The sequence below is a fragment of the Oncorhynchus mykiss genome, chromosome 18, assembly GCF_057628025.1.
Source record: "Oncorhynchus mykiss isolate SJ-2025 chromosome 18, ASM5762802v1, whole genome shotgun sequence".
Classification (NCBI taxonomy): Eukaryota; Metazoa; Chordata; class Actinopteri; order Salmoniformes; family Salmonidae; genus Oncorhynchus; species Oncorhynchus mykiss.
The window spans coordinates 47,995,026-48,020,354 of record NC_143039.1 but is presented as its reverse complement, the minus strand read 5'-3'; the positions used below and the strand labels follow the sequence as shown (position 1 = coordinate 48,020,354).

At 45.3% G+C, this 25,329-nt stretch overlaps 1 protein-coding gene across 1 annotated transcript; it reads right to left on the bottom strand.

Annotated features, from left to right (window-relative positions):
- Nucleotides 1-749: 749 nt before the first annotated feature.
- LOC110496224 (BOLA class I histocompatibility antigen, alpha chain BL3-7) lies at nucleotides 750-24,426 on the bottom strand. The gene is made up of 8 exons (XM_090208667.1): nucleotides 24,115-24,426; nucleotides 21,439-21,690; nucleotides 3,508-3,786; nucleotides 2,930-3,211; nucleotides 2,592-2,696; nucleotides 2,262-2,279; nucleotides 1,910-1,987; nucleotides 750-1,783 (listed from the first exon to the last, which is right to left on the bottom strand). Exons 1-7 carry the CDS (start codon nucleotides 24,161-24,163, stop codon nucleotides 1,938-1,940), a joined length of 1,035 nt encoding a protein of 344 aa, XP_090064793.1. The 5' UTR covers nucleotides 24,164-24,426; the 3' UTR covers nucleotides 750-1,783; nucleotides 1,910-1,937.
- Nucleotides 24,427-25,329: the final 903 nt, after the last annotated feature.

Genomic DNA, 25,329 nt, shown 5'->3' with positions numbered 1-25,329 from the left:
TAGTATAGGTCCCAGTGTGTTATACAGTAGTTACATGGGGAGTATAGTACAGGTCCCAATGGGTTGTTATAAAGAGAATTGCATCCCTTATAGCAACACCATTCCAAGTCTTCAGTATCAACAGTAGCCCATTTTAAAATGAACCCAACGTTGATGTCATGTTTCCAGGCAGGATTCTGTGCAACAGGTTTTTATAGCACTATTCATTTCAGCCCTAGAAGGCAGATGTACTGCTTCAGCTTTTCTGTCTGGCTGTTTATTGATCAGTACATATCACTGATTCAATGGCCAAAGGTCACTCACCTGGTTTTCCAGGTCTGACTCAGTCCCTGATTAGAAGATAATGGAGAATGAAAACCAGCAGTGATTTATCCTAATCTGTACCATATGGTAATGTTCAGGACAAAATAAACAGTGTAGAGATTATCCCCCTTTTTTAAGAAGTATTTGATTCAAACATTTATATTTGACAGTTTAATCATCAGATGCTGTTACCCAGAGCAATTTACAGGAGCAGGTTAAGTGTCTTGCTCAAGGGCAGACAGATTTTTACCTAGTCGGCTAGTGGCCCAACACTCTTCACCACTAGCCTACCTGCCACCCCATCATCTTTCATACAGATCATCAAAATATATATTACTTCTTCTTAAACCCATATACAAAATGATATTTGTTTCACTTGAAATCCTTTTCTGTTTAGAACATATCTTACTGTAAACATTATTAAAAGGCAGAGTATGACACGTTGATTCAAATTTTGTAGACTTTATTGAAAAGTGTAAGAGCATTATGACAGAACGCATGAATTTGGTCTCTAATTTGTGGTTTCGCTGCTTCATTATCTATCTCTTAAATGGATCAAATTTGCCATGCTGTTTTCTGGACTTGCATTAGATTTGGCCAATCATTGTTTTGTGTGGAGCATCCATAATTTACAAAGCACAAACATTTGCAATAAAATAATTGTTCAACTTGCCCCATCACCAACTTATTTCTACACAACCAACTACCCCAAAAAATATCAGAAATCAAACGTATCATAAGAACTAGAGCAACAAAGCCACTTTCGTTAAAAGAGAAACATTTACAAATGGAACATGTGGATGATAGGCCTTGTCTGGTTTATGGCCATAATTAAACAGACAGGGAGCAAAGTTCGAATATGTCTCACAATTACTCTGTTATCCCACTAAAACCTATACATGTGCAGCTACACACACAAAGTCATTTATTTTTTCCGGTTTACAGCAATGTCTTTTAAATGTGGTTGTTTTGATGGCTTCGGTTAAAAGAAAATCAAACAAATTTGTGTTTTATCTGTAGAACAATTTAAGTTCAAATCTTAAATTTAACATCTCACAACAATGATTCTAGAAAACCTGTAAGAATGAGATAAACCTCAGTGGCAATATAACATTTAACAATTAAAAACACATAACAATACTTTAAAAAGCCAAACCATAGATTAAATGAAAGTAGAACTGTTCAAATGAAAATCACCAAATAATATTTTTGACAGCAGATTTTTGTCATGGATGTATGGATCTGTGTTTACAGTGTGTGTGTGTCACAGGAGGCTTCTGGCGGGGAGGACAGCTCATAATAATGGCTGGAACGGAATAGATCAAACCATGTGTTTGATGTATTTGGTACCATTCCACTCATTCCATTCTAGCAATTACCACAAGCCCGCTCTACCCAATTAAGGTGACACCAACCTCCTGCATTGTGTGTGTGCAAGTATAAGTGTTATGTTCTTGAGAAGTTTCTCTTCAACACCTTCCTAAAACACATAAGAAGAAAGAGGTCACACACACACAAACACAGTATACACAGTCAGACTGTGTACCAGTGTGGTAATGGTTGTATCAGTTTGCTCATTAATACAAGGGGACCTTAAGTGACTTACTCTGATGTTACAGAAGTGCAGAGGCCTCTCAAATCTGCGGGGCAGCTTTCCCAGAGTTTTCAGAGTCAGTGTCGGAAGCTAAAACAGAAATGAAACCACCAATGTTAGAAAAAAAGACTGATTGAAAGATCATCCATGAGTTCAGGTTCATTCACAAGATCCTAACGCATGGTTCACAGTAAATGCAGCCATATTAACTAGGTAGCTACATCAATTGACATCTAAGTTTGAACCAGCATTAGAATCTACATGGAAAAGACAGCCATACTCTAAAATGGATATCTTACAGTCCAACACAACACAAATCAGTGATCTTTTCAGAATAGAGAACAACATGAAGGAAGGCACTTACTGCTGGCCGGAACAAAGCCTGAAACACAGAGATGAACGTGATGTTGTTATTGACTCTGGCAGCTTGGTTTGGTGGAATATTACAAGAGAGCATCAGTTTGAGAGTATTCTGAATCCTGTATTTCTACTGCATATCCTACCTGCAGACATCACATACAACATTCCTCTTTATTTACATGAATCAGATTCAATCAAACATTCCTCTACCATCACTAACTACAACACTTGACTGTAAACTACTTCTAAGCTAACTAAAACACTGCTGATAATATCTAAGATGACAATGTCGCCTACATAGGAAAATAGAAAGGGTCGTTCTCTCCTCACTCACCTTTCTTGCTCCTCTTCCTCCAAATGACGACCCCAACAACAACAGCAACGACGACCAGGAGGAGAGCTACCACCCCTCCAATGATGGGGACAACGTTGGCGGCATCTGTAATCATCAGAACAGAGCATTCAGACATTAGTACTAGATGGTACATTTTAGAAAAAATTAACTGTAAGCAGCATCCTTGTCAATGTCAATAAAAGGTCAGGAGGTCAAGGAGAACATGCAGTCAGAAAGGTAGCGCCAATATGCAGATGAGTGAACTTGGAAATTAAGAATATTGGGCACATTCAGTAGGAGGGTTGGGTATAATGTATATTTGAATCTCTCCCTCTTACCCGGGTCAGTCAGAACCTCGATGAAGTCCTTCTTGATACCCTTGACTTGAACCACACACTGATACTTGCTGTTCTTCCTGTCCTCAGGCGTCACTGTCAGGTGGGAGCTTTTTTGGAAGGTTCCATCATCGTTGGGGAGAGTCTCTCCATACTCCACATCCTCATGGTGATCTTGTCCGTCTTTCTGCCAGGACACCATGACATCCCTGGGGTAGAAACCTGTCGCGTGGCAGGTCACTGGAGAGGAGGGGGCCTTCTGGAGCAGAGACACTGACGGAGGGACTGGAGAGAAGGGGAAAAAGAGAGAACATGAGAGTTAAAAAGAAGAGTGTGGAAGAGAAAGAGAGAAAGCGTAGTGTAGGAAATAGAGAGAGACATACAGAGATAGAGATGGGAGAGAAAATAACAGAGTATTGTGGACGCAAGGTTAATGACAAAAAACCCGATTAAATTACAAAATTATTAAGATAATAATTTTGTTCTTCAAAAGTACAATTTTATATGACTTAAAATACAATACATTATGATATTATACCCTGCAACATCACAGAGTTACATCATGTAATGTGTCTCTGTACCTGTCCTCATCAGAGTGCTCTTCCCATAGTCCACATACTTCTTCAGCCACTCAATGCACGTCTGGGTCAGGTAGTTGTTCCAGTTCTCAGTGTATGCTGTGTTACTGTCCCACTTGAGTTTGGTGATGACTGCCTGTGGCGTTGGGGCGATCCATTTCGTTGTTTTCAGGTCAAATGCTATGAAATCCTCTCCATCATATCCATACTGATTAAACCCCTCTGTGACTCCAGCCTCATCATCCCACTCACAACCGTACATCCTCTGGACAATGTGCACACCTGAGAGAAAGAGAGTGGAAGAGAGAGAGACAGAGAATGATCAACTCTGTGCATTCTTCTGGCTGCTCTCCAGATTCAGTCTGACGGTGAGACCTCCGTTATCATTTATTATTAGTTCTTTAAACAGAAAACAAAACGATTTAACCAGACTGTAATAAAACAGAAAGAGAACCAGCTCAGAACCCTACTGTGTGATGATGTCACACCTTCACCACAGAGACAGAGGAAGTTACAGTAATGGGTGGCAGATCGCCTACAGTGCGGCAGGTTAAGAGTGTTGGGCCAGGAACCGAAAGATTGCTAGTTCAAAACCCTGAGCTGACCGGGTGAAAAATCTGTCTATCTGCTCTTGAGCAAGACACAACCATAATTGCTCCAGGATAGCTGTCATTGGCTGATCCCTGGCTCTGACTCAGGGGGAGTGCAAAAAACATACTTCCATTTCACAAATATAAGCACCCCATTTTACTATTTAATGTGGAGACTTGGTGTGTGTATTTTTGATTTTATTTGACCTTTATTTAACCAGGCAAGTCAGTTAAGAACAAGTTCTTATTTTCAATGACGGCCTAGGAACAGTTGTTCAGGGGCAGAACGACAGATTTTGTACCTTGTCAGCTCGGGGGTTTGAACTTATAACCTTCCGGTTACTAGTCCAACGCTCTAACCACTAGGCTACCCTGCCGCCCCAAGTATCTAGTCTACACCAGCTTATGTTGGGTAGTGTAACACTAGATAAAATATATATTTTTTAGTTTACGGCACCTGGTATTCCCAGGTGGTCTCCAGTCCCAGTACTAACCAGGCCTGAACCTCAACAGTGGGCTTGGAAGAGGCAAAGGTTGAGTCATGCACCCTCAGAAAACATGGCACGCCTACTTCTTACCCCGGACGTCAGCCGCACCAATGTGTCGGAGGAAACACTGTTCGACTGACACACGAAGTCAGCTTGCACAGGGCCAATTGTGCGCTGTCCTATGGGGCTCCCGGACACGGCCGGTTGTGACACAGCCTAGGATCGAACCCCAGGCTGTAGTGGCGCCTCAGACTGTCCTCTAGTGATGATGCCAGAGATAAATAGAGGAAGTGAGAGAGGATCATCTGTTCAGTCAGGAACAGGAGAGAGATGGAGAGACTCACATGAGGAAGATTATCTCAATAATGTCAGCCTACTGGAGCTATATGTGTGTGTGATCCCAGATCCTGAGGGTGACAGGTGAGTATATAGAGTTCCCCATAGAGGCCTGATCAGCTCCAGCAGCAGAGTCCACAGGGAGTCACTGGGAGCTTTGGTCCATTAGAGCAGAGAAGACCAAACCCACATCACCACCATCGTCATAACTATCACCATCATCATCACTATCCTCATCATGTTCTGCTCCTCTGCTTCTCTCTACTGTCCCATCAGATCAGAGAGTCACTCAGGGAGGCTGAGGAGACTACAGCTCTACTGTGGGGGACAGAGGGGGAGCACACAGCTGGGCCGTGTATATAACACACACACACAGTAAATCAACGGCTCCATCTGTCCTCCAGATTCAGTCTGCCAGTGGGATCTATATCATCATGTGTGAGTTGTTCAACCAGACTGGAATAAAACAGATCAGCTCAGACCTCTACAGTGTGATGATGATGTCACACCTTCACCACGGAGACAGAGAGAGTTGATGAGGAGACTCAGAGAGTGTGGATCTATTCTACACCAGCTGAAGTTGGCTTGGTTCTATCTACTGTGTTGAAGATACACGTTGTGTTCAGTACATTAGTGTTATTCTAACAAATTGATGTTGTTGTATAAGACTGTAGTTTTCAGTGAGGTGTGTCAACGAATAAAACCCTGTTGATAAATGAAGACTGTCATCTAGTGATGATGTCAGAGATAAATAGAGGAAGCGAGAGAGGATCCTCTGTTCAGTCAGGAACAACAGGAGAGAGAGATGGAGAGACTCACATAAGGAAGATTAACTGTTACTAATTCCCTGCTGGTGACTGTTATCAGCACCTCACAACCTGGAGCTGCACACTCCCCTACCCATCCCCCCAGGACTGGAGCCTGACAGTCTAGCGCAGTGATTCTCATCTGGTGGGTCGTGATTTTAGATTTTAAGGGGGCACGAGACTTATGTAAGAATATAATACAAAAGTAACAACAAAAATATATATATATTTTGAAAGCTAACTGCCGCACCAAAACTTTTATTTTGACAGGATACCGCTGCACCGCTTATTGTTGCTGACTTAACAGATGCAGTGCATCCGCAGTGGTGAAATGATTAGCTATGTTCAGACTCAGAGGACTCACTCACTGACCAATACAATAACGTTCTCGCCCCACACACACTGAGCCAATGAAATTTAAAATTTCTCGACACACACACACACAATCACACAATCATTTCACTACACGCCCAATAACATCCGCTAAATGTGTATGTGACCAATAAACATTTGATTTGACACACTGATCCAATAAAAACGTCCTTCTGCAACATTGTTTAGGTTTAAATGTGACCCGTCCAATCAGATAATACAGATCTTCTGATTGACAGATAACTATGCAGGCGTGTTCTGCAGGCATTGCACATGTGGATAGTCAGCTGTCATTCAACTCATGTCGGCTTGCTGTCAGAGTCACATTTTAAAAACGCGCAGCTCTCCTCTTCATCTACCGCTGCTTCCAACGTCAACCAACAAGGCAGACAACACCGGTCCCCGTCAGAAGAGAGAACGCCGCCCCCGACTTCATCAAATATGGTTTTACATATATAGAAGACAGTCAGGGTGAGTGTAGACCGCAGCGGATCCTATGCAAACAGCTGTTAGCTAATGAGAGCATGAAACCCTCCAAAAATGAAAAGGCATCTGCGCACCAAGATAAAAGCCACAAAGATAAGGAAATGTCAGTATCCGGAGGCCTTGAACACGATTCATTGAACAACGTCTGAACGGCAGAAGAAAAGGCACTTTGCGCCTTCATACCTTGTCGTCCAGCGTGTTGCTAAGTGCAAAAAAAACAAAAACCACACCAGCGCAGAGGATCTCATTCTCCCTGCTGTGATTGATATGTGCACTGAACCCGTGGGAGTGTCAGCCGCCAACACACTTCAAACCACACCCCCTATCCAATGACACCGCGAGGAGGAGAATCCTGGACGTGTCTGAGGACAAAACACGCCAGACATCAGAGAGCATCAGTGCAAATGGCCATAACGCACTGCGGCCGGATGAATCCACAGATGTGGCTAACCATGCCATTCTAATGGTTTATGTCAGACACTGCAGCCGGATGAATCCACAGATGTGGCTAACCATGCCATTCTAATGGTCTATGTCAGACACTGCAGCCGGATGAATCCACAGATGTGGCTAACCATGCCATTCGAATGGTCTATGTCAGACACGTCTGGGATAACAACTTGGAGGACCAGTTCCTTTTTAGTGCTGATTTGCCCACCACCACCACTGCAGAGGCTGTCTGTAACACAGTGGATATGTACCTGGGCTCTGTGGGACTGGCCAGAGGCTGTCTTTAACACAGTGGATATGTACCTGGGCTCTGTGGGACTGGCCAGAGGCTGTCTGTAACACAGTGGATATGTACCTGGGCTCTGTGGGACTGGCCAGAGGCTGTCTGTAACACAGTGGATATGTACCTGGGCTCTGTGGGACTGGCCAGAGGCTGTCTGTAACACAGTGGATATGTACCTGGGCTCTGTGGGACTGGCCAGAGGCTGTCTGTAACACAGTGGATATGTACCTGGGCTCTGTGGGACTGGCCAGAGGCTGTCTTTAACACAGTGGATATGTACCTGGGCTCTGTGGGACTGGCCAGAGGCTGTCTGTAACACAGTGGATATGTACCTGGGCTCCGTGGGACTGGCCAGAGGCTGTCTTTAACACAATGGACATGTACCTGGGCTCCGTGGGACTGGCCTGGGATGGGTGCGTCGGTGTGACCACTGATGGGGCAGCTGCCGTGACGGGACAGCGCTCCGGGGTAGTAAAGTGGATCCTGGAGAGAGCACCGAGTGAGATGTTTAACCACTGCTTCCTACACAGGGAGGCTTTGGCAGCGAAGGACATGGTGCCTGAGCTCCACACCACCCTCCACAATGTGATCAAGTGTGTCAACTATATCAAAAAGAGTTCCAGGTTAAGCAGGTGTTTCCAGGCCTTCTGCAGGGATTTGGAGAGCGAGCACCAGCAGGTGCTTTATCATGCAGGGGTCCGCTGGCTCTCCAGGGGTAAACTGTCGAGTCGCTTTTATGAGCTTCGGACATTTCCATTGTGAGGAACATTTCCATTGTGAGGAACATTTTCATTGTGAGGAACATTTTCATTGTGAGGAACGGCTCGCGCAGGTCGCCTGCCTGGCGGATATTTCTGATCATCTGAATTCTCTCAATGTGTCAATGCAAGGGGAGGGGGGGCGCAATCGATTTGAACAGAGGGACAAAGTGGATGCCTTCAAGATGAAGCTTACCGTTTGGGCAAATCATGTTTCCCAATGCTGATGTAGAGATTCAGAATCCGATCAACATAGCGCACCGCGTCACACTGAAGAAAAACCCTTAAACATCATCTTGGTCAAGCTGCTGGGAAAGTTTTGCGACTACTTCCCAGAGGAGAGCGACCACTTCCCGTAGGAAAACAGGGGACTAGATGACTGGACAGGTAACCCCTTTCGAGTGGAGATGGGAAGCGTCACGTTGCCAGGCAACGAAAAGGATCTGCTGATGGTGCTGTCATTTGATGGCGGACTGAGCATGCGCTTCCCGGGAAACGACACCGCCACAGTTCTGCTGCAGCGTAATGGGCGAGTATCCTGCTCTCGCCTGTCATGAGTCATGCTGCCGTTCAGCACTACCTGTCTGTGTGAAAGTGGCTCCTCTGCTATGGCCGTGCTGAAAACTAAAAGCAGAAACAAACTGGGCAGCCAGCATGACCTCCAAGTTGGCCTGTCAACCATCTCCTCAGACTTCAGTGAACTTATCAAACTGCAGAAACCTCCCCCACCGATAGGTCTCAGACACACAAACACACACACACAATAAATAAACAGGTGAATTAGTTATTGTTCACTATGTTAATTATCATGGTTAATTAGCCCTGACATTCATATGACATTTTATTGAACAGGTTAAAAACGTACACCTTTAAAAAGACATTTCAAGCTTGTGAAACTATTCCCGTGGTAATTGAGGATGAAGAATTCCTGATGATGGTTGTTTTCTCTACTCTAAACACTGGTATGCGTTACTGTTCATTGACATTATTGGACTGGTTTTGATGTTCTGAGTCTGATCATGTATTACACCCCCCTCCTGAACTGGCCTCCTAATTAAATGGCTCATTCTAAATGGAGCTTTTTTGTTTTGTTTAATTTCTGTTTGTACGTTTGTTTAAAATGTATGTATTGAGAGACGCAATGATGGGGACGGGGTGAGAGAAGCACCGAGCGGGAAGAGGGAAATGGTGTACGTATGTATGGGTGTGTGTGGTATGTATGTGCGTACGCGTATATATGTGTATATGCATGTGTGTATGTATATGTATGTGTGTATGTATATGTATGTGTGTATGTATATGTATGTGTGTATGTATGTATATATATATATATATATATATATATATATGCGTAGGTACGTGTGAGTGCTGTTTTTTTGTTGCTTTGTATCTGTTGTTGTATCTCTTAATATGGGTGAAAATTGTGAAATTCCAATAAAAATACTGTTACAAAAAAAAAATGGCTCAGTCTCTTAACTGATAATAAATGTCTTCCTAGTTAACATGGCTGTGTAATGACTTTCTTTACCACCATAACTGAGACAAGAGTCTATTTTACAAGTGAAGCTTTCCCAGGAAGGCAGATGCAACACAACATTACAAAAGGTAATCATCGACAGTCCATAATATTGGGTCGCGACTCAATTGTCACTGTCAAATTTGGGTCTGCAGGCAAAACCAGCTGAGAAACACTGATCTAGAGGGTACCATAAACCTGCCTCTCAAACTCTCTCCGACCTGAATGACCTGTGCCCTGATAGGTTGCTAGGGAGGTTACTAGGGGGCTGGACATCTCCCCGTCCTCTTGACTCTGCAGGTCACACAATACTGTCAGTCTCCCTCAAGCAGTGGCAGAGAGCAACATCTCTGTCTCTGCCCGTCAACAACTGGACTCACTCATATCTCTGGATGGGTTGGAGTGCTGCCCGAAGTGAGTTGTGACGTGTGTATACCGTTCTTCATAGTTAGTTACTACTGTTGTCTATTGCATGTTGCCCCTCGTGAGTTTACTGTGTGCTGTAATACTCTGCAGGTGGCATACGCAATCTATACAGTCATTACTGCTGTATTCTGTAACATTCTGTATCTCTGCCTTTGTGCCCTGCTGTAGTCATTGGGTATGTGTGTATTCATTCCCTCTGTTTCTGTCCATTACAGAACCACTACCGTTCCCGTTTCACCCCCGTGTTCATGTTCTTCTGTGTGTGAATGAAGTTCCTGTGTGTTAACTCTTGGGACTGCTCCCAGTGACTCCCTGTGGGATCGGCTGCTGGAGCTGATCAGGCCTCTCAGGGAAACTCTCTACAACACTCCCCCCCGTCACCCTCGGCTATCCCCTATTCCCCCTCGAACCGTGGGGCAGAGTCGGTGAGTCACAAACTGGTCAAATACGTAGAGCCGGGTCGCTTTTTTTCATTCTCTCTCAGGGGAATAGGCTCTAGTGTCAGCCTACTGGAGCTGTACGTGTGTGTGACCCCCAGGTCCCGAGGGTGACAGGTGAGTGTGTAGAGGGTTGATTATTTCATGAACCTATACCATGTTATGTCAAAGTTATCCCTGTGAAGCACATGCAGAAGCGATTTGGAGTTGTTGAACGGGAGAGACAAAATGTATTACAATTGAATTTGAGTGAACAGAATGATGAGGACGAAGAAGAAGAGAGTGATTGAATTTAAAAAAACAACAGCGTAAGAATTCCTCTTCCTCTGTCCCGCGCGAGCACACTCAAAACAATACACTTTTCTTTTTGTTTCTACTTTGTCAGAAGAAGCTGTAACTGGACGATGTAACACAGGAGTCTGACGATAGTTTGCGAGAATAGCACTGTCCGTGACCGTAATCCCCCCCCCCCAAGTCTAATAGTATTTTGGAAACGTTTCCATTCCTCCTGAAAGCCCAAAATCGTCTGACTTCACTGAATAGAGATCCTGGTCGTGACGCTACATTATGTGTTACAGCATCATCCCAGTGAGGACAGTGGGAGGTCTGCTGTAGACTGATGGCCTATCGTAACCTGGAGTCACACCTTTCCAGTACTCCTCACCACGCCCCAAACTCCACCCTTAACACAGTTACCATTCAAAAATCATCTGTTTACCTCCGAATTGTTTCATTGCGACCAAAGAGAACAGACCAGCTTCTTTCTGTGGTGCTACCCGTTCCAGAGTTTAGGACCGTAACCACCAGAGGACTTGAAAATGAGCCGGAGCTCAGAGGATCACTGAAACTAAAAAGGTATTTTGATTTCAGTGCATTTTCTATTCAAGAAAATAGCCTATCAATGTGTAGGCATACTGTGTAATAAAATCGATAATTGTACACTAAAAAACGTGAACGTGTGTTTGCAGAGCATACAACCATGCCGACAACCGTCCGTGGAGATCAGTGGACAAAGGACTGAACAACGGGGCGCACCCCAAAAAACACATGGTTGCCAAGAAAGAGGTGCGTTTTGCTAGATTCTTAAAATGTGTTTCTGTACACAGCATTTGTGTGTAGGGGTAGAGAGTGTTTATCGCCACTTGTAATTAATCATTGACCTACTGTTTCTATCATAGCCCACTGTAATCGACGGGGGCTCAGGGCGGTACCAATCCGCTCCTCTGATGAAGGTGCACACGGATCAGACTCAAACTTTGAAGAAGGAGATCGAGTCATCGAAGGCAGACCAGCAGAGAGAGAAACATTCTCGGAGGGCAGAGACACGGGCCACAGCTGATGCATTGGTCCAGAGCCAGGCGGCATTGACGGAGAATGAGGCGTTGAAGAGGGCGAGGAACGAGATGGGAGTCACAATGCCAGGCACACCAGTGAGCTCTGGAAGTCCACCTCAGACAGGCCGAGGCAACAATCCCTCCACCCACGATGGGCTATTAGCAGGACGACTGTTGCCAAGTTGATTTCTATTTTTAGGGACTTGAGATGTATTAATGGATGTTTATCTACTAATGAGAATGACGTGAAGACGGAGATCAAGGAGGGTAGGAGGAGCAAGCTCTGCCTGCTCATTACAGAACGCGTGATTCATCTGTTCTCCGAGCATTTCTAACCGTGGAAACGCAACAAACACAAGAATAACCGACTAACAAATTAGAATCAATCCCATATGGTCTATTCTAACCGAAAAGGTTTTAAAGTCTTTAGCACAGCCAAGATTAATAACAGTCAAATTCGTTCCTGGTTTAGCCGACATGTTGCCGGTTGATTTACCGTGTCATTATTCACGGCTCCTTTTCTCTTCTCGGTGCTGGAGTTCTTTTAACAACTTGATGGTGTAGCAATATCCTCATAAACGAGACTTTAACATGAATCTTCTCTCTTCATTTCACCCACAAAACAAAGTCACTAAAAGGCTAGTCCAGTCCCGTGTAGCTCAGTTGGTAGAGCATGGTGCTTGCAACGCCAGGGTTGTGGGGTTGTGGGTGTGCCACCTGGGGTGATGATGAGCACAAATCCATGAATGATTGATTGAGGGCCAGTATGTTGACGCAGGCCTTCAGGCCGGTATGTAAGTTATGTTCAGACAGCTGCAGTAAAACCGTCCTACAGCTCCACGTCAATACAATCAAAACCTTGAACCCACCTGTCCCTGGATTTACCCAAACACGTGTATCTTACACTCCAGCAGTAGGCCTCCATTAAGATAAATATCATAAAAGACAAAACATGATACTAAGACTATTTATTTCAAAAGAACAGAATAGCGTGTTTTAAGATGTATTTCTGTTCTATAGTAGCTGAGGCTATGGGTTGCTTCATGTCAAAGAAATTCATTACATTGCTATGCTCTTTCTGATAGGGTATAGGAATCAAAACGTCTGGCCTGCATGGACCTCTGATAGGGTATAGGAATCAAAACGTCTGGCCTGCATGGACCTCTGATAGGGTATAGGAATCAAAACGTCTGGCCTGCATGGACCTCTGATAGGGTATAGGAATCAAAACGTCTGGCCTGCATGGACCTCTGATAGGGTATAGGGATCAAAACGTCTGGCCTGCATGGACCTCTGATAGGGTATAGGAATCAAAACGTCTGGCCTGCATGGACCTCTGATAGGGTATAGGGATCAAAACGTCTGGCCTGCATGGACCTCTGTAGGATTACTTGGGGAAGTAAGCAAAGCTTTATGAAGACGCCCGCTGGAGGTTTCAAAGACGCCCGCTGGAGGTTTCAAAGACGCCCGCTGGAGGTTTCAAAGACGCCCGCTGGAGGTTTAAAGATGCCCGCTGGAGGTTTCAACGAGCATTAACGGCAACAACGGCTGACAGCAGAATAATCTGACGTCAAGCACTGTGACATGCTGTGCCGTACCCCAGCACCCTACAAGCTGTGCTGCAGTATGACACTACTTTTAAACGAGGAACCACTGTAGGGGGGCGCACACAGCTGGGCCGTGTGGATAACACACACACACACACACACCAACACAGTAAATCAACGGCTCCATCTGTCCTCCAGATTCAGTCTGCCAGTGGGATCTCTATCATCATGTGTTAGTTGTTCAACCAGACTGGAATAAAACAGATCAGCTCAGACCTCTACAGTGTGATTGTCACGTTCTGACCTTTATTTCCTTTGTTTTGTATTTATTTAGTATGGTCAGGGCGTGAGTTGGGTGGGCAGTATATGTTTGTTTTTCTATGTTTCGGCCTAGTATGGTTCTCAATCAGAGGCAGGTGTCATTAGTTGTCTCTGATTGAGAATCATACTTAGGTAGCCTGGGTTTCACTGTGTGTTTGTGGGTGATTGTCCTTGTTCCTGTGTTACTTTGCACCAGTATTAGGCTGTTTCGGTTTTCGTGTTACGTTTATTGTTTTTGTATTTGATTCATGTTTACTTTGTTTCATTAAACGTGGATCGCAATAGCCACGCCGCATTTTGGTCTGACTGTCCTTCCCATACAGAAAACCGTGACAGAATCACCCACCGTAACAGGACCAAACGGCGTGGTAACGGGCAGGAGCAGCATAAGAAGGACTTCTGGACTTGGGAAAAAATCCTCGATGGGAGAGGACCCTGGGCAAAGCCAGGGGAGTGTCGCCGCCCCAAGGTACAGCAGGAGAAACGGCAGCAGGAGCAGCGAGAGGAATGGACATGGGAGGACGTTTTTGACGACAAGAGTATGGACTATACTACTTGGGAGGAAATAGACAAGTGGGCGGTCGACCCAGGGAGAGTGCCGGAGCCCGCCTGGGATTCAATGGAGCAGTGTGCGGAAGGTTATGGGAGAATGGAGTTGGCGAAGCAAGCACGACGGCGCGGACGGAAGCCAGAGAGTCAGCCCCAAAAATGTCTTGGGGGGGCACACAGGGAGTATGGCTACGCCAGGTAGGAGACCTGAGCCAACTTATGCTGTGGTGCGCACGGTGTCTCCAGTGCGGGTGCATAGCCCGGTGCGGTACATTCCAGCTCCACGTATCGGCCGGGCTAGAGTGAGCGTCGAGCCAAGTGCCATGAAGCCGGCTCTACGCAGCTGGTCCCCAGTGCGTCTCCTTGGGCCGGCTTACACGGCTTACAACACCAGCCTTGCGCACAGTCCCCCCGGTTCGTCTGCATAGCCCAGTGCGGGCTATTCCACCTCGCCGCACTGGCAGGGCGACCGGGACCATTCAACCGGGTAAGGTTGGTCAGGCTCGGTGCTCAAGAGCTCCAGTGCGCCTGCACGGTCCGGTCTATCCGTCACCACCTCCACACCCCAGCCCTCCGGTGGCAGCTCCCCGCACCAGGCTTCCTGTGCGTGTCCTCGGCCCAGTACCACCAGTGCCAACACCACGCATCAGGCCTACAGTGCGCCTCGCCTCTCCAGCGCTGCCGGAGTCTCCCGCCTCTCCGGCGCTACCAGAGCCTTCCTCCTCTCCAGCGCAGCCGGAGTCACACGTCTGCCCAGCGCTGCCTGAGCCGCCCGTCTGCCCAGCGCTACCCGTCTGCCCAGCGCCGCCAGTGCCGCCCGTCTGCCCAGCGCTGCCCGTCTGCCAGGAGCCGCCAGTCTGCCAGGAGCCGCCAGTCTGCCAGGGGCCGCCAGTCAGCCAGGGGCCGCCAGGGGCCGCCAGTCAGCCAGGGGCCGCTAGAGCCCCTCTGTCCCGAGCAGCCGCCCCTCTGTCCAGAGCTTCCGCCCCTCTGTCCAGAGCAGCCGCCCCTCTGTCCCGAGCAGCCGCCCCTCTGTCCCGAGCAGCCGCCCCTCTGTCCCGAGCTGCCGCCCCTCTGTCCCGAGCTGCCGCCCCTCTGTCCCGAGCTGCCCCTCCTCTGTCCCGAGCTGCCGCCCCTCTGTCCATTGAGAAGGGTCGCCGTGGTTAGGAGGCCACGGAAGCGGACAATAAGTCAGACTAAGACTATGGTGAAGTGGGGGCTACGTCCAGCACCAGAGCCGCCACCGCGGACAGACGCCCACCCAGACCCTCCCCTATAGGTTAAGGTTTTGCGGCCGGAGTCCGCACCTTTGGGGGGGGGGGGGTACTGTCACGTTCTGACCTCTATTTCCTTTGTTTTGTCATTATTTAGTATGGTCAGGGCGTGAGTTGGGGTGGGCAGTCTGTTTGTTTTTCTATGATTTTGGTATTTCTATGTTTCGGCCTAGTATGGTTCTCAATCAGAGGCAGGTGTCATTAGTTGTCTCTGATTGAGAATCATACTTAGGTAGCCTGGGTTTCACTGTGTGTTTGTGGGTGATTGTCCTTGTTCCTGTGTTACTTTGCACCAGTATTAGGCTGTTTCGGTTTTCGTGTTACGTTTATTGTTTTTGTATTTGATTCATGTTTACTTTGTTTCATTAAACATGGATCGCAATAGCCACGCCGCATTTTGGTCTGACTCTCCTTCCCATACAGAAAACCGTGACAGTGATGATGTCGTCACACCTTCACCACGGACACAGAGAGAGTTGATGAGGAGACTCCGAGAGTGTGGATCTATTCTACACCAGCTGAAGTTGGCTTGGTTCTATCTAATGTGTTGAAGATGCACGTCGTGTTCAGTACAGTAGTGTTATTCTAACTAATGGATGTTGTGTAAGACTGTAGTTTTCAGTGAGGTGTGTCAATGAATAAAACCCTGTTGATAAATGAAGACTGTCCTCTAGTGATGATGTCAGAGATAAATAGAGGTAGTGAGAGGATCTTCTGTTCAGTCAGGAACAACAGAAGAGAAAGATGGAGAGACTCATGAGGAAGATGATCTCTCAATAACGTGAGTCTACTGGAGCAATACAGTGTGTGTGTGTGTGTGATCCCCAGATCCTGAGTGTGTGGGTGGGTGTGTGTGAGTGTGTAGAGTAGGGCAGCCCCCTGACAAAACAAAATCTTGGTCGACCGAGAGTCGTCTGTTCTTTGTCAAAACGTGTATTTTTTTATATATAGACTGTTTGATGAAATACTGAAGACAAACAAATGACTCAGGAGGACTACGCTGTGTTAAAAATGACAGCGAGTGCCTGTGAGTGGCGCACGTTGTCGCTCTCTCCTCCCTGCTGCAGCGAACAGGCACCACAGCACAGCAAGCGTTTATCGCCGCTGTCCGCGCTGAAGCTTCACAATGACAGCCGTGTAGTTTCTAACTTGTTTTTCGGACTGGGAGAAGTTGAAACCGAAATCCCTAATTTGTTTAGGAAAAACATTCCCTATTCCCTCAACCCTCGCTCTCTTTACGTGACGCGTGTACGCATCGCATGCCCGTGACCAATAGGGCCGGATCTATGGCTTTTCATAATCACATCAACACACTGGTTAGAACAAACACCCAACACCGCAACACAACTAAAAGGATGCGGAGGATGGAAAAAAAGAAACTGGAAACGGGGGAATGTTTACTGGTTGCTCAGGAGGGAAACGGGAAGTCAGATGTGTGGAAACTACTGGAGATCACATAAAAGGAGGGTCTAGGAGAAAGCACTGTGTGACGGGTGACAAACAGGTGCTGTTACATTACAATATCATGTTTTCTGATCATGTGGAACAGTGTAAACACTAAATAAGTGATAAGTGTACCAGAGAGTCTGTTCCAATGAATAAAACAGAAAATATATATAAAGCCTTTATTACAGCTGTAGGAGTCGTTTTGTCCTGTTTATGTGTCGTGTGTATGTTGTCTGTCAAGGGCTATTTTAACCTGTTTTGTACAATAGAGGGGACTATATGTTGGGGTCATGGGTCACTGGTCAAATGTGTATAGCTAGGACAGGTGACCAGGAAGGGTTAGTACAGGAGAGAGTAGACGACATACAGTTGTTACCGTATCACAGACACAGCTGATAGAAGCATCTCTCTGCACCTTTTCTACAGGAACATGTGTATTAGAGCTACTTATATTAGATATGCGCAATAAATAGGAACTTCACCCTAAAAGAGTAACGTTTGGGAAAGCTGATTCTCGTGGACGCGTTGTGTACAGCTCTCTCCTGTGTCAGAGGCTGATCATAGGGAATCGCCACTACAACAGTAAGAACTTAACTCTCGTTGGAAACTGGACTAATGGATCTTTGCATGCAGCACGTCAGATTATTGGAATCACTCCTGCTGCGCCTACGACAACCAACAAGGGTCGTGGCAAACATTTCCCGGAGAAACGAGAAGAATCCAGGAGCCAAATCCTCCGCGCCGTCGTTCACCAAAAGGATATGGGTACGTGCTCTTCACTCTTGTGCCGTGCGGTGCGAGTTGAACACTGTTTTGTCAATTGTAGCGTTGTGGAATAGGAAGTGGAGCCAGTGTTTCATAGGGAAATGCTATCCGATATGTCAACGCTTCATTTCTGAACATTAGAACAGAGTATTGGGCTCTGTATTATCTTAACACTGAACGTTGAATAAACATTCTGCTGAATGGGCTGCGTGAGATGAAGACGGACTGGAAAGGACGTGGAGAACAACGTTCTCTCCCAGAACAACTGCTCTGAGAAGATGTTTACTGAAGATATCCGCAGAACATTTAAGATATTGACAGATGTATAATGAAAAAAAGACTCAAAATTGTGGACTGTGTGAAACAGGGGCCGTCTGACTATGTACAGCAGGGTCGTATTGGGGCCGGCATGGAGTTGCTGATTGGCAGCGATGCTCCACGGGCCATTGCCCCCGCTGATGACGACAGTGTTGGAGATGGACCCCACACTGCTGGGACCCGATTGGTGTGGGTCTCCGGCGGTCCCTTAGGAGAAGGTGGTGACAACCCGGGACAGATTGGCTGCCCTGCTGTTACTGCCCACCCCATTTACATGAGACACGCAGGAACGACACGCTCCGTGCTACAGGATGCTGCCTTGGACGACTTCAGAGCTGACCTTGTTATAGGCTGAGATGGAGCTAAGTGACTACAGAGCCGACCTTGTTATAGGCTGAGATGGGGCTAAGTGACTACAGAGCTGACCTTGTTATAGGCTGAGATGGGGCTAAGTGACTACAGAGCTGACCTTGTTATAGGCTGAGATGGGGCTAAGTGACTACAGAGCTGACCTTGTTATAGGCTGAGATGGGGCTAAGAGACTACAGAGCTGTACTTGTTATAGGCTGAGATGGGGCTAAGTGACTACAGAGCTGACCTTGTTATAGGCTGAGATGGAGCTAAGTGACTACAGAGCTGACCTTGTTATAGGCTGAGATGGGGCTAAGTGACTACAGAGCTGACCTTGTTATAGGCTGAGATGGGGCTAAGTGACTACAGAGCTGACCTTGTTATAGGCTGAGATGGAGCTAAGTGACTACAGAGCTGACCTTGTTATAGGCTGAGATGGGGCTAAGAGACTACAGAGCTGTACTTATTATAGGCTGAGATGGGGCTAAGAGACTTCAGAGCTGACCTTGTTATAGGCTGAGCTGGGGCTAAGAGACTACAGAGCTGACCTTGTTATAGGCTGAGATGGGGCTAAGAGACTACAGAGCTGTACTTGTTATAGGCTGAGATGGGGATAAGTGACTACAGAGCTGACCTTGTTATAGGCTGAGATGGGGCTAAGTGACTACAGAGCTGACCTTGTTATAGGCTGAGATGGGGCTAAGTGACTACAGAGCTGACCTTGTTCTAGGCTGAGCTGGGGCTAAGTGACTACAGAGCTGACCTTGTTATAGGCTGAGATGGGGCTAAGTGAATTCAGAGCTGACCTTGTTATAGGCGGAGATGGGGCTAAGAGACTACAGAGCTGTACTTGTAATAGGCTGAGATGGGGCTAAGAGACTACAGAGCTGTACTTGTTATAGGCTGAGATGAGGCTAAGAGACTACAGAGCTGTACTTGTTATAGTATGAGCTGGGGCTAAGAGACTACAGAGCTGTACTTGTAATAGGCTGAGCTGGGGCTAAGAGACTACAGAGCTGTACTTGTTATAGGCTGAGATGGGGCTAAGTGACTACAGAGCTGACCTTGTTATAGGCTGAGATGGGGCTAAGTGACTTCAGAGCTGACCTTGTTATAGGCGGAGATGGGGCTAAGAGACTACAGAGCTGTACTTGTAATAGGCTGAGATGGGGCTAAGAGACTACAGAGCTGTACTTGTTATAGGCTGAGATGGGGCTAAGAGACTACAGAGCTGTACTTGTTATAGGCTGAGATGGGGCTAAGTGACTACAGAGCTGACCTTGTTATAGGCTGAGATGGGGCTAAGTGACTACAGAGCTGACCTTGTTATAGGCTGAGATGGGGCTAAGTGACTACAGAGCTGACCTTGTTCTAGGCTGAGCTGGGGCTAAGAGACTACAGAGCTGTACTTCTTATAGGCTGAGATGGGGCTAAGAGACTACAGAGCTGTACTTCTTATAGGCTGAGCTGGGGCTAAGAGACTACAGAGCTGTACTTCTTATAGGCTGAGATGGGGCTAAGAGACTACAGAGCTGTACTTGTTATAGGCTGAGCTGGGGCTAAGTGACTACAGAGCTGACCTTGTTATAGGCTGAGATGGGGCTAAGTGACTACAGAGCTGACCTTGTTATAGGCTGAGCTGGGGCTAAGAGACTACAGAGCTGTACTTCTTATAGGCTGAGATGGGGCTAAGAGACTACAGAGCTGTACTTCTTATAGGCTGAGCTGGGGCTAAGAGACTACAGAGCTGTACTTCTTATAGGCTGAGCTGGGGCTAAGAGACTACAGAGCTGACCTTGGTATAGGCTGAGATGGGGCTAAGCAACTACAGAACTGTACTTGTTATAGGCTGAGATGGGGCTAAGCAACTACAGAGCTGTACTTGTTATAGTATGAGCTGGGGCTAAGAGACTACAGAACTGTACTTGTTATAGGCTGAGATGGGGCTAAGAGACTACAGAGCTGTACTTGTTATAGTATGAGCTGGGGCTAAGAGACTACAGAGCTGTACTTGTTATAGGCTGAGATGGGGCTAAGTGCTAGCACCCTCTGGTCCTGCAGATCATCCCTCCATGAAGACACAAACACACAAACATTGTTGGCTCCTGTTTTTTGCATTTGTATCATTGTTTCTTGCTTAAGTCAGAGAACAATTAGGGGCCGGTGTGTAGGAGCCGTTTTGTCCTGTTTATGTGTCGTGTGTATGTTGTCTGTCAAGGGTTATTTTAACCTTTTTTGTACACTAGAGGGAACTATATGTTGGGGTCATGGGTCACTGGTCACGTGTGTGTGTGTGTGTGTGTGTGTGTGTGTATAGCTAGGACAGGTGACCAGGAAGGGTTAGTACAGGAGAGAGTAGACGACATACAGTTGTTACCGTATCACAGACACAGCTGATAGAAGCATCTCTCTGAACCTTTTCTACAGGAACATGTGTATTAGAGCTACTTATATTGATATGAGCAATAAATAGGAACTTCGCCCTAAAAGAGTAACATTTGGGAAAACTGATTTTAGTGGAAGCGTTGTGGACAGCTCTCTCCTCTACCAGGGCCTGTTCATAGGGAATTGCCACAATAGCACAGACTAAAACCAGCTGCATGCATTCATGGATTGTGGTTCATTCATTGTTTAGGCTAATTTTTCAAGGCTCCCTTTGTTATTTAGTTTAAAAACTAAAATGCTTGATTGCATTTCAACGCATGAATGACTGGTCTGTGTGATGACATGAATGACTGGTCTGTGTGATGACATGAACAAATGATTGATCGATTGATACAGTAGTCTATATATTGAAATACTGGCCAGTAAGTAAGTTACGGTACTAAGAATAAACAGGACGCGCTCTTAAGCCATAATTAGCAAATCAATTCATTAAAAATCCTACAATGTGATTTTCTGGATTTTTTTTTCTCATTTTGTCTGTCATAGTTGAAGTGTACCTATGATGAAAATTACAGGCCTCTCTCATCTTTTTAAGTGGTAGAACTTGCACAATTGGTGGCTGACTAAATACTTTTTTTGCCCCACTGTATACACATGCACACATACACACACTGAATATATGACTACACAGTTTCTTACCTGTTGTTTGGTTGAAACGTTGCATTCCAATTTCGACGTTGGCCTTAAAGGTTTGTTGATTGCCCTTTCTTGTGTTTGTGATCATTTTTTCATCACGTACCCCCTCCATCCAAGACTGCTTCAGAACATTCTTCTCAGACACACTATCAAAGTAGTCAATCTGCATTCCATCTACGATGCCCACTGCAACAAACTGTGGGAACCCCTCAATGCCAGTACTTCCAGTGTAGAAATACTTCAGAGAGTGGGTTACTGCAAGGGAAAAAAGAACACTCCTGACATTCTCATAAAAAAGTGACATTTTAGTGAAATAATGGTTTACCCAAACTCCTGTCCTACCCCTTAAATATAACTTATATTTTACCACGATACTGAGAATCTATTACTCCTATAATGTAAAAAAAAAAAAAGATTTGACCCCTCAGTCTAAGCCATGTCTAAACCAGGGGAGGGTTCTGCTAAGCCATATGGAATTGTGTTAAGAAGGTCACACCAAGGATCATTTAGCTACTTGATTTAGAATTGTAAGATCTCCTTGAAGTGTCAAAAAAATAAAATGATTATTTGATTAAAAAAACGAATTTGGTCTTACTGCTATTAGCCCATACAAAAGCATTAAAGTCCTATAAATATATCAAAAGGAAGTGTCTCCTATACGTATAAATATGTTCAGAAGTGTATCCTATATCTGAGAGATACAAGAAAAATCAGGAAACATATTAACCCATATTTAAAGTCTCCATATGTACAGTACAGTGCATTCGGATAGCATTCAGACCCTTTCACTTTTTGCACATTTTGTTACGTTACAGCCTTGTTCTAAAATTGATTAAATAGATTTTTCCTTCATCAATTTACACACAATACCCCATAATGAAAAAGCAAAAACATGTTTTTAGAAATCTTTGCTAAAAAAAACTAAACTGAAATATTACATTCACATAAGTATTCAGACCCTTTACTCAGTACTTTGTTGAAGCTACAAGCTTGGCACACCTGTATTTGGGGAGTTTTTCACATTCTTCTCTGCAGATCCTCTAAATCTCTGTCAGGTTGGATGGGGAGCGTCACTGCACAGCTATTTTCAGACATGTTCGATCGGGTTCAAGTCCGGGCTCTGTCTGGTTCACTCAAGGACATTCAGAGACTTGTCACAAAGCCACTCCTGCGTTGTCTTGGCTGTGTGCTTAGGGTCATTGTCCTGTTGGAAGGTGAACCTTCGCCCCAGTCTGAGGTCCTGAGCGATCTGGGGCAGGTTTAAATCAAGGCTCTCTCTGTACTTTGCTCCGTTCTCCTTTCCCTCAATCCTAACAAGTCTCCGAGTCCCTGCCACTGAAAACCATCCCACAGCATGATGTTGCCACCACCATGCTTCACTGTAGGGATGGTGCCTGGTTTCGTCCAGACGTGAAGCTTGGCATTCAAGCCAAAGAGTTGAATCTTGGTTTCATCACACCAGAGAATCTTGTTTCTGCGGGCTGTCATGTGCATTTTACTGAGGAGTGGCTTCCTGTCTGGCCACTCTACCATAAAGGCCTGATCGGTGGAGTGCTGCAGAAATGGTTGTCCTTCTGGAAGGTTCTCCCATCTCCACAGAGGAACTCTGGAGCTCTGTCAGAGTGACCATCGGGTTCTTAGTCACCTCCCTGACCAAGGCCCTTCTCCCCTGATTGCTCAGTTTGGCAGGGCAGCCAGCTCAGAGAAAAGGCTTGGTGGTTAAAAACTTTTTTCACTTAAGAATGATGGAGGCCACTGTGTTCTTGGGGACCTTCAACGCTGCAGAAATGTTTTGGTACCCTTCCCCAGATCTGTGCCTCGACACGATACTGTCTCAGAGCTCTAAGGACAATTCTGACATAAATTTGCTCCAAAAAAAACTGTTTTCACTTTACCATTTTGGATATTGTGTGTACATTGATAAGGAAACATTTGTATTTAATCCATTTTAGGACAAGGCTGCAATCTTATCTTGGTAGTGGAACTCGGTAGTGAGTGTTGCAACCAAGGACAGAATATTTTTAGGCGCTACAGCACTCTGTGTTCCCGTTCTGTGAGCTTGTGTGGCCTACCCCTTCGCGGCTGAGCCGTTATTGCTCCTAGACATTTCCACTTCACATTAACAGCACTTACAGTTGCCTGGGCAACTCCAGCAGGGCAAAATTTGAGGAACCGACTTGTTGGAAAAGTGGCGTCCTATGACGGCACTGAGCTCTTCAGTAAGGACATTCTACTGATAATGTTTGTCTATGGAGATTGCATGGCTGTGTGCTCGATTTTAAACACATGTCAGCAACGTGTGTGGCTGAAGTAGCCAAATCTACTCATTTAAATTGTCCACATACTTTTGGCCATGTAGTGTATCTTTACTTTTACTCAAGTATGACAAATGGGTGCTTTTTCAATCACAATCACAAAACGCAAACTGTCATCAATCAAAGGGCATAACTAGTTTCTAGGCAGAACCGAGAAAAACATGTTACCAACTGCCATGTCTTCAGGTTTATACATTGCCTTTAACATGGTTATGATCACAAAATTAGATAGATGAATAGCCAGCTATTCTACTGTATCTCAATGGGTAAAGTTCTACTAAGTTCATTAGTCATTATATAAATTACAATAGCCTATTATTCACACAAAAACAAACAAAAAAAAGACACAAATTCGGCTACTGACCTGCAGATGCCGCATTAATTCCCAGGAGCAAAATGATGAAAGACTTCATATTGACGTTGGCCCGTCAATGTGGAAGTGTTATATCAATTCGTATATTTCGAATCTAATTCGTGGTGCGAGGTTTTCTCCGGGTGTCTCACTTTGTTGAGCCGCAGGCATAAATGATGAGAATAATGGCTCGCACCAAGCTGTAATCACGTTGTGGGTGGTTTTAGAGCCAATGGAAATTCAGCTAACTCAAGCGTCAGTCAAATCTAGGATGATCCAAACAGCAAAGGTTGGGTTCTGAAACTGAAAGTAAGAACCATAGACAATATCAGTTTAGTTCAGATTTCTATATATATGGTACAGAACATCAATCAACCATATTGGGTCTAGGCTTGGGGCTCGATACACAGCTTGGTCATTGAAGATCATTTGTGTGTCTACATAGTGCATTCAGTTTTAGGTATAGTGAGAAAAGGCATATAATTGACAAAAGCCTTTTCTTGCTTCTTTTTTCATTGACTAAACAGACATATTTAAAAGTATTTGTCAAAGCAAATATTTTTGATTATACAGTATGCCTTCAATCTGATTTTACTGAAATAATGCAATATTTCTGTGAATATGCAAGCAATAGATTTATATGTTAACGTTTAACTTTATATCACATGCCCCTTAAAATAGTCTCTAGGGATACAGATACATTTTCATGGTCATCAGTATTAGTTTGAGGCTGTTCTTCATCTCTGTTCTCTCTGTTACACTGAGATCATGTATCTAAACAGAGCAGATTCCCAAACACAGCTTCTTGTAGGGGCAAGGACATAGACACTCACATAAGATTGAGGAGCAATACAAATCCCTGAATGTCAGACAAACTAATTGAAAACAGCTGATGACAGTCATGTAATTATACCAAGTCTATGATAGGCATATTGAGTTAATGCAGAAACATACAGTAAGAGTCCACAATCTCACTGACCATTACGAAAACAGATCGCAGTCCAAAATACCAGTCAACTGCGGATACTGGCACTTTTACAGCAGTTTCAAAACGGCAATCTTTTTTGTAAGGGGAGAGGTCCTAACACTCTTTAGAATTGCTGCAGTTATAATGCACTCTAACAGTAGTTACACTGCAAATTTTCTGCAGTAAAAAAAAATGTTATTTTGGATGCAGTATTTGCTATATACTGTATACTGCAGTTATACTACAGTGTACTGCAGTCA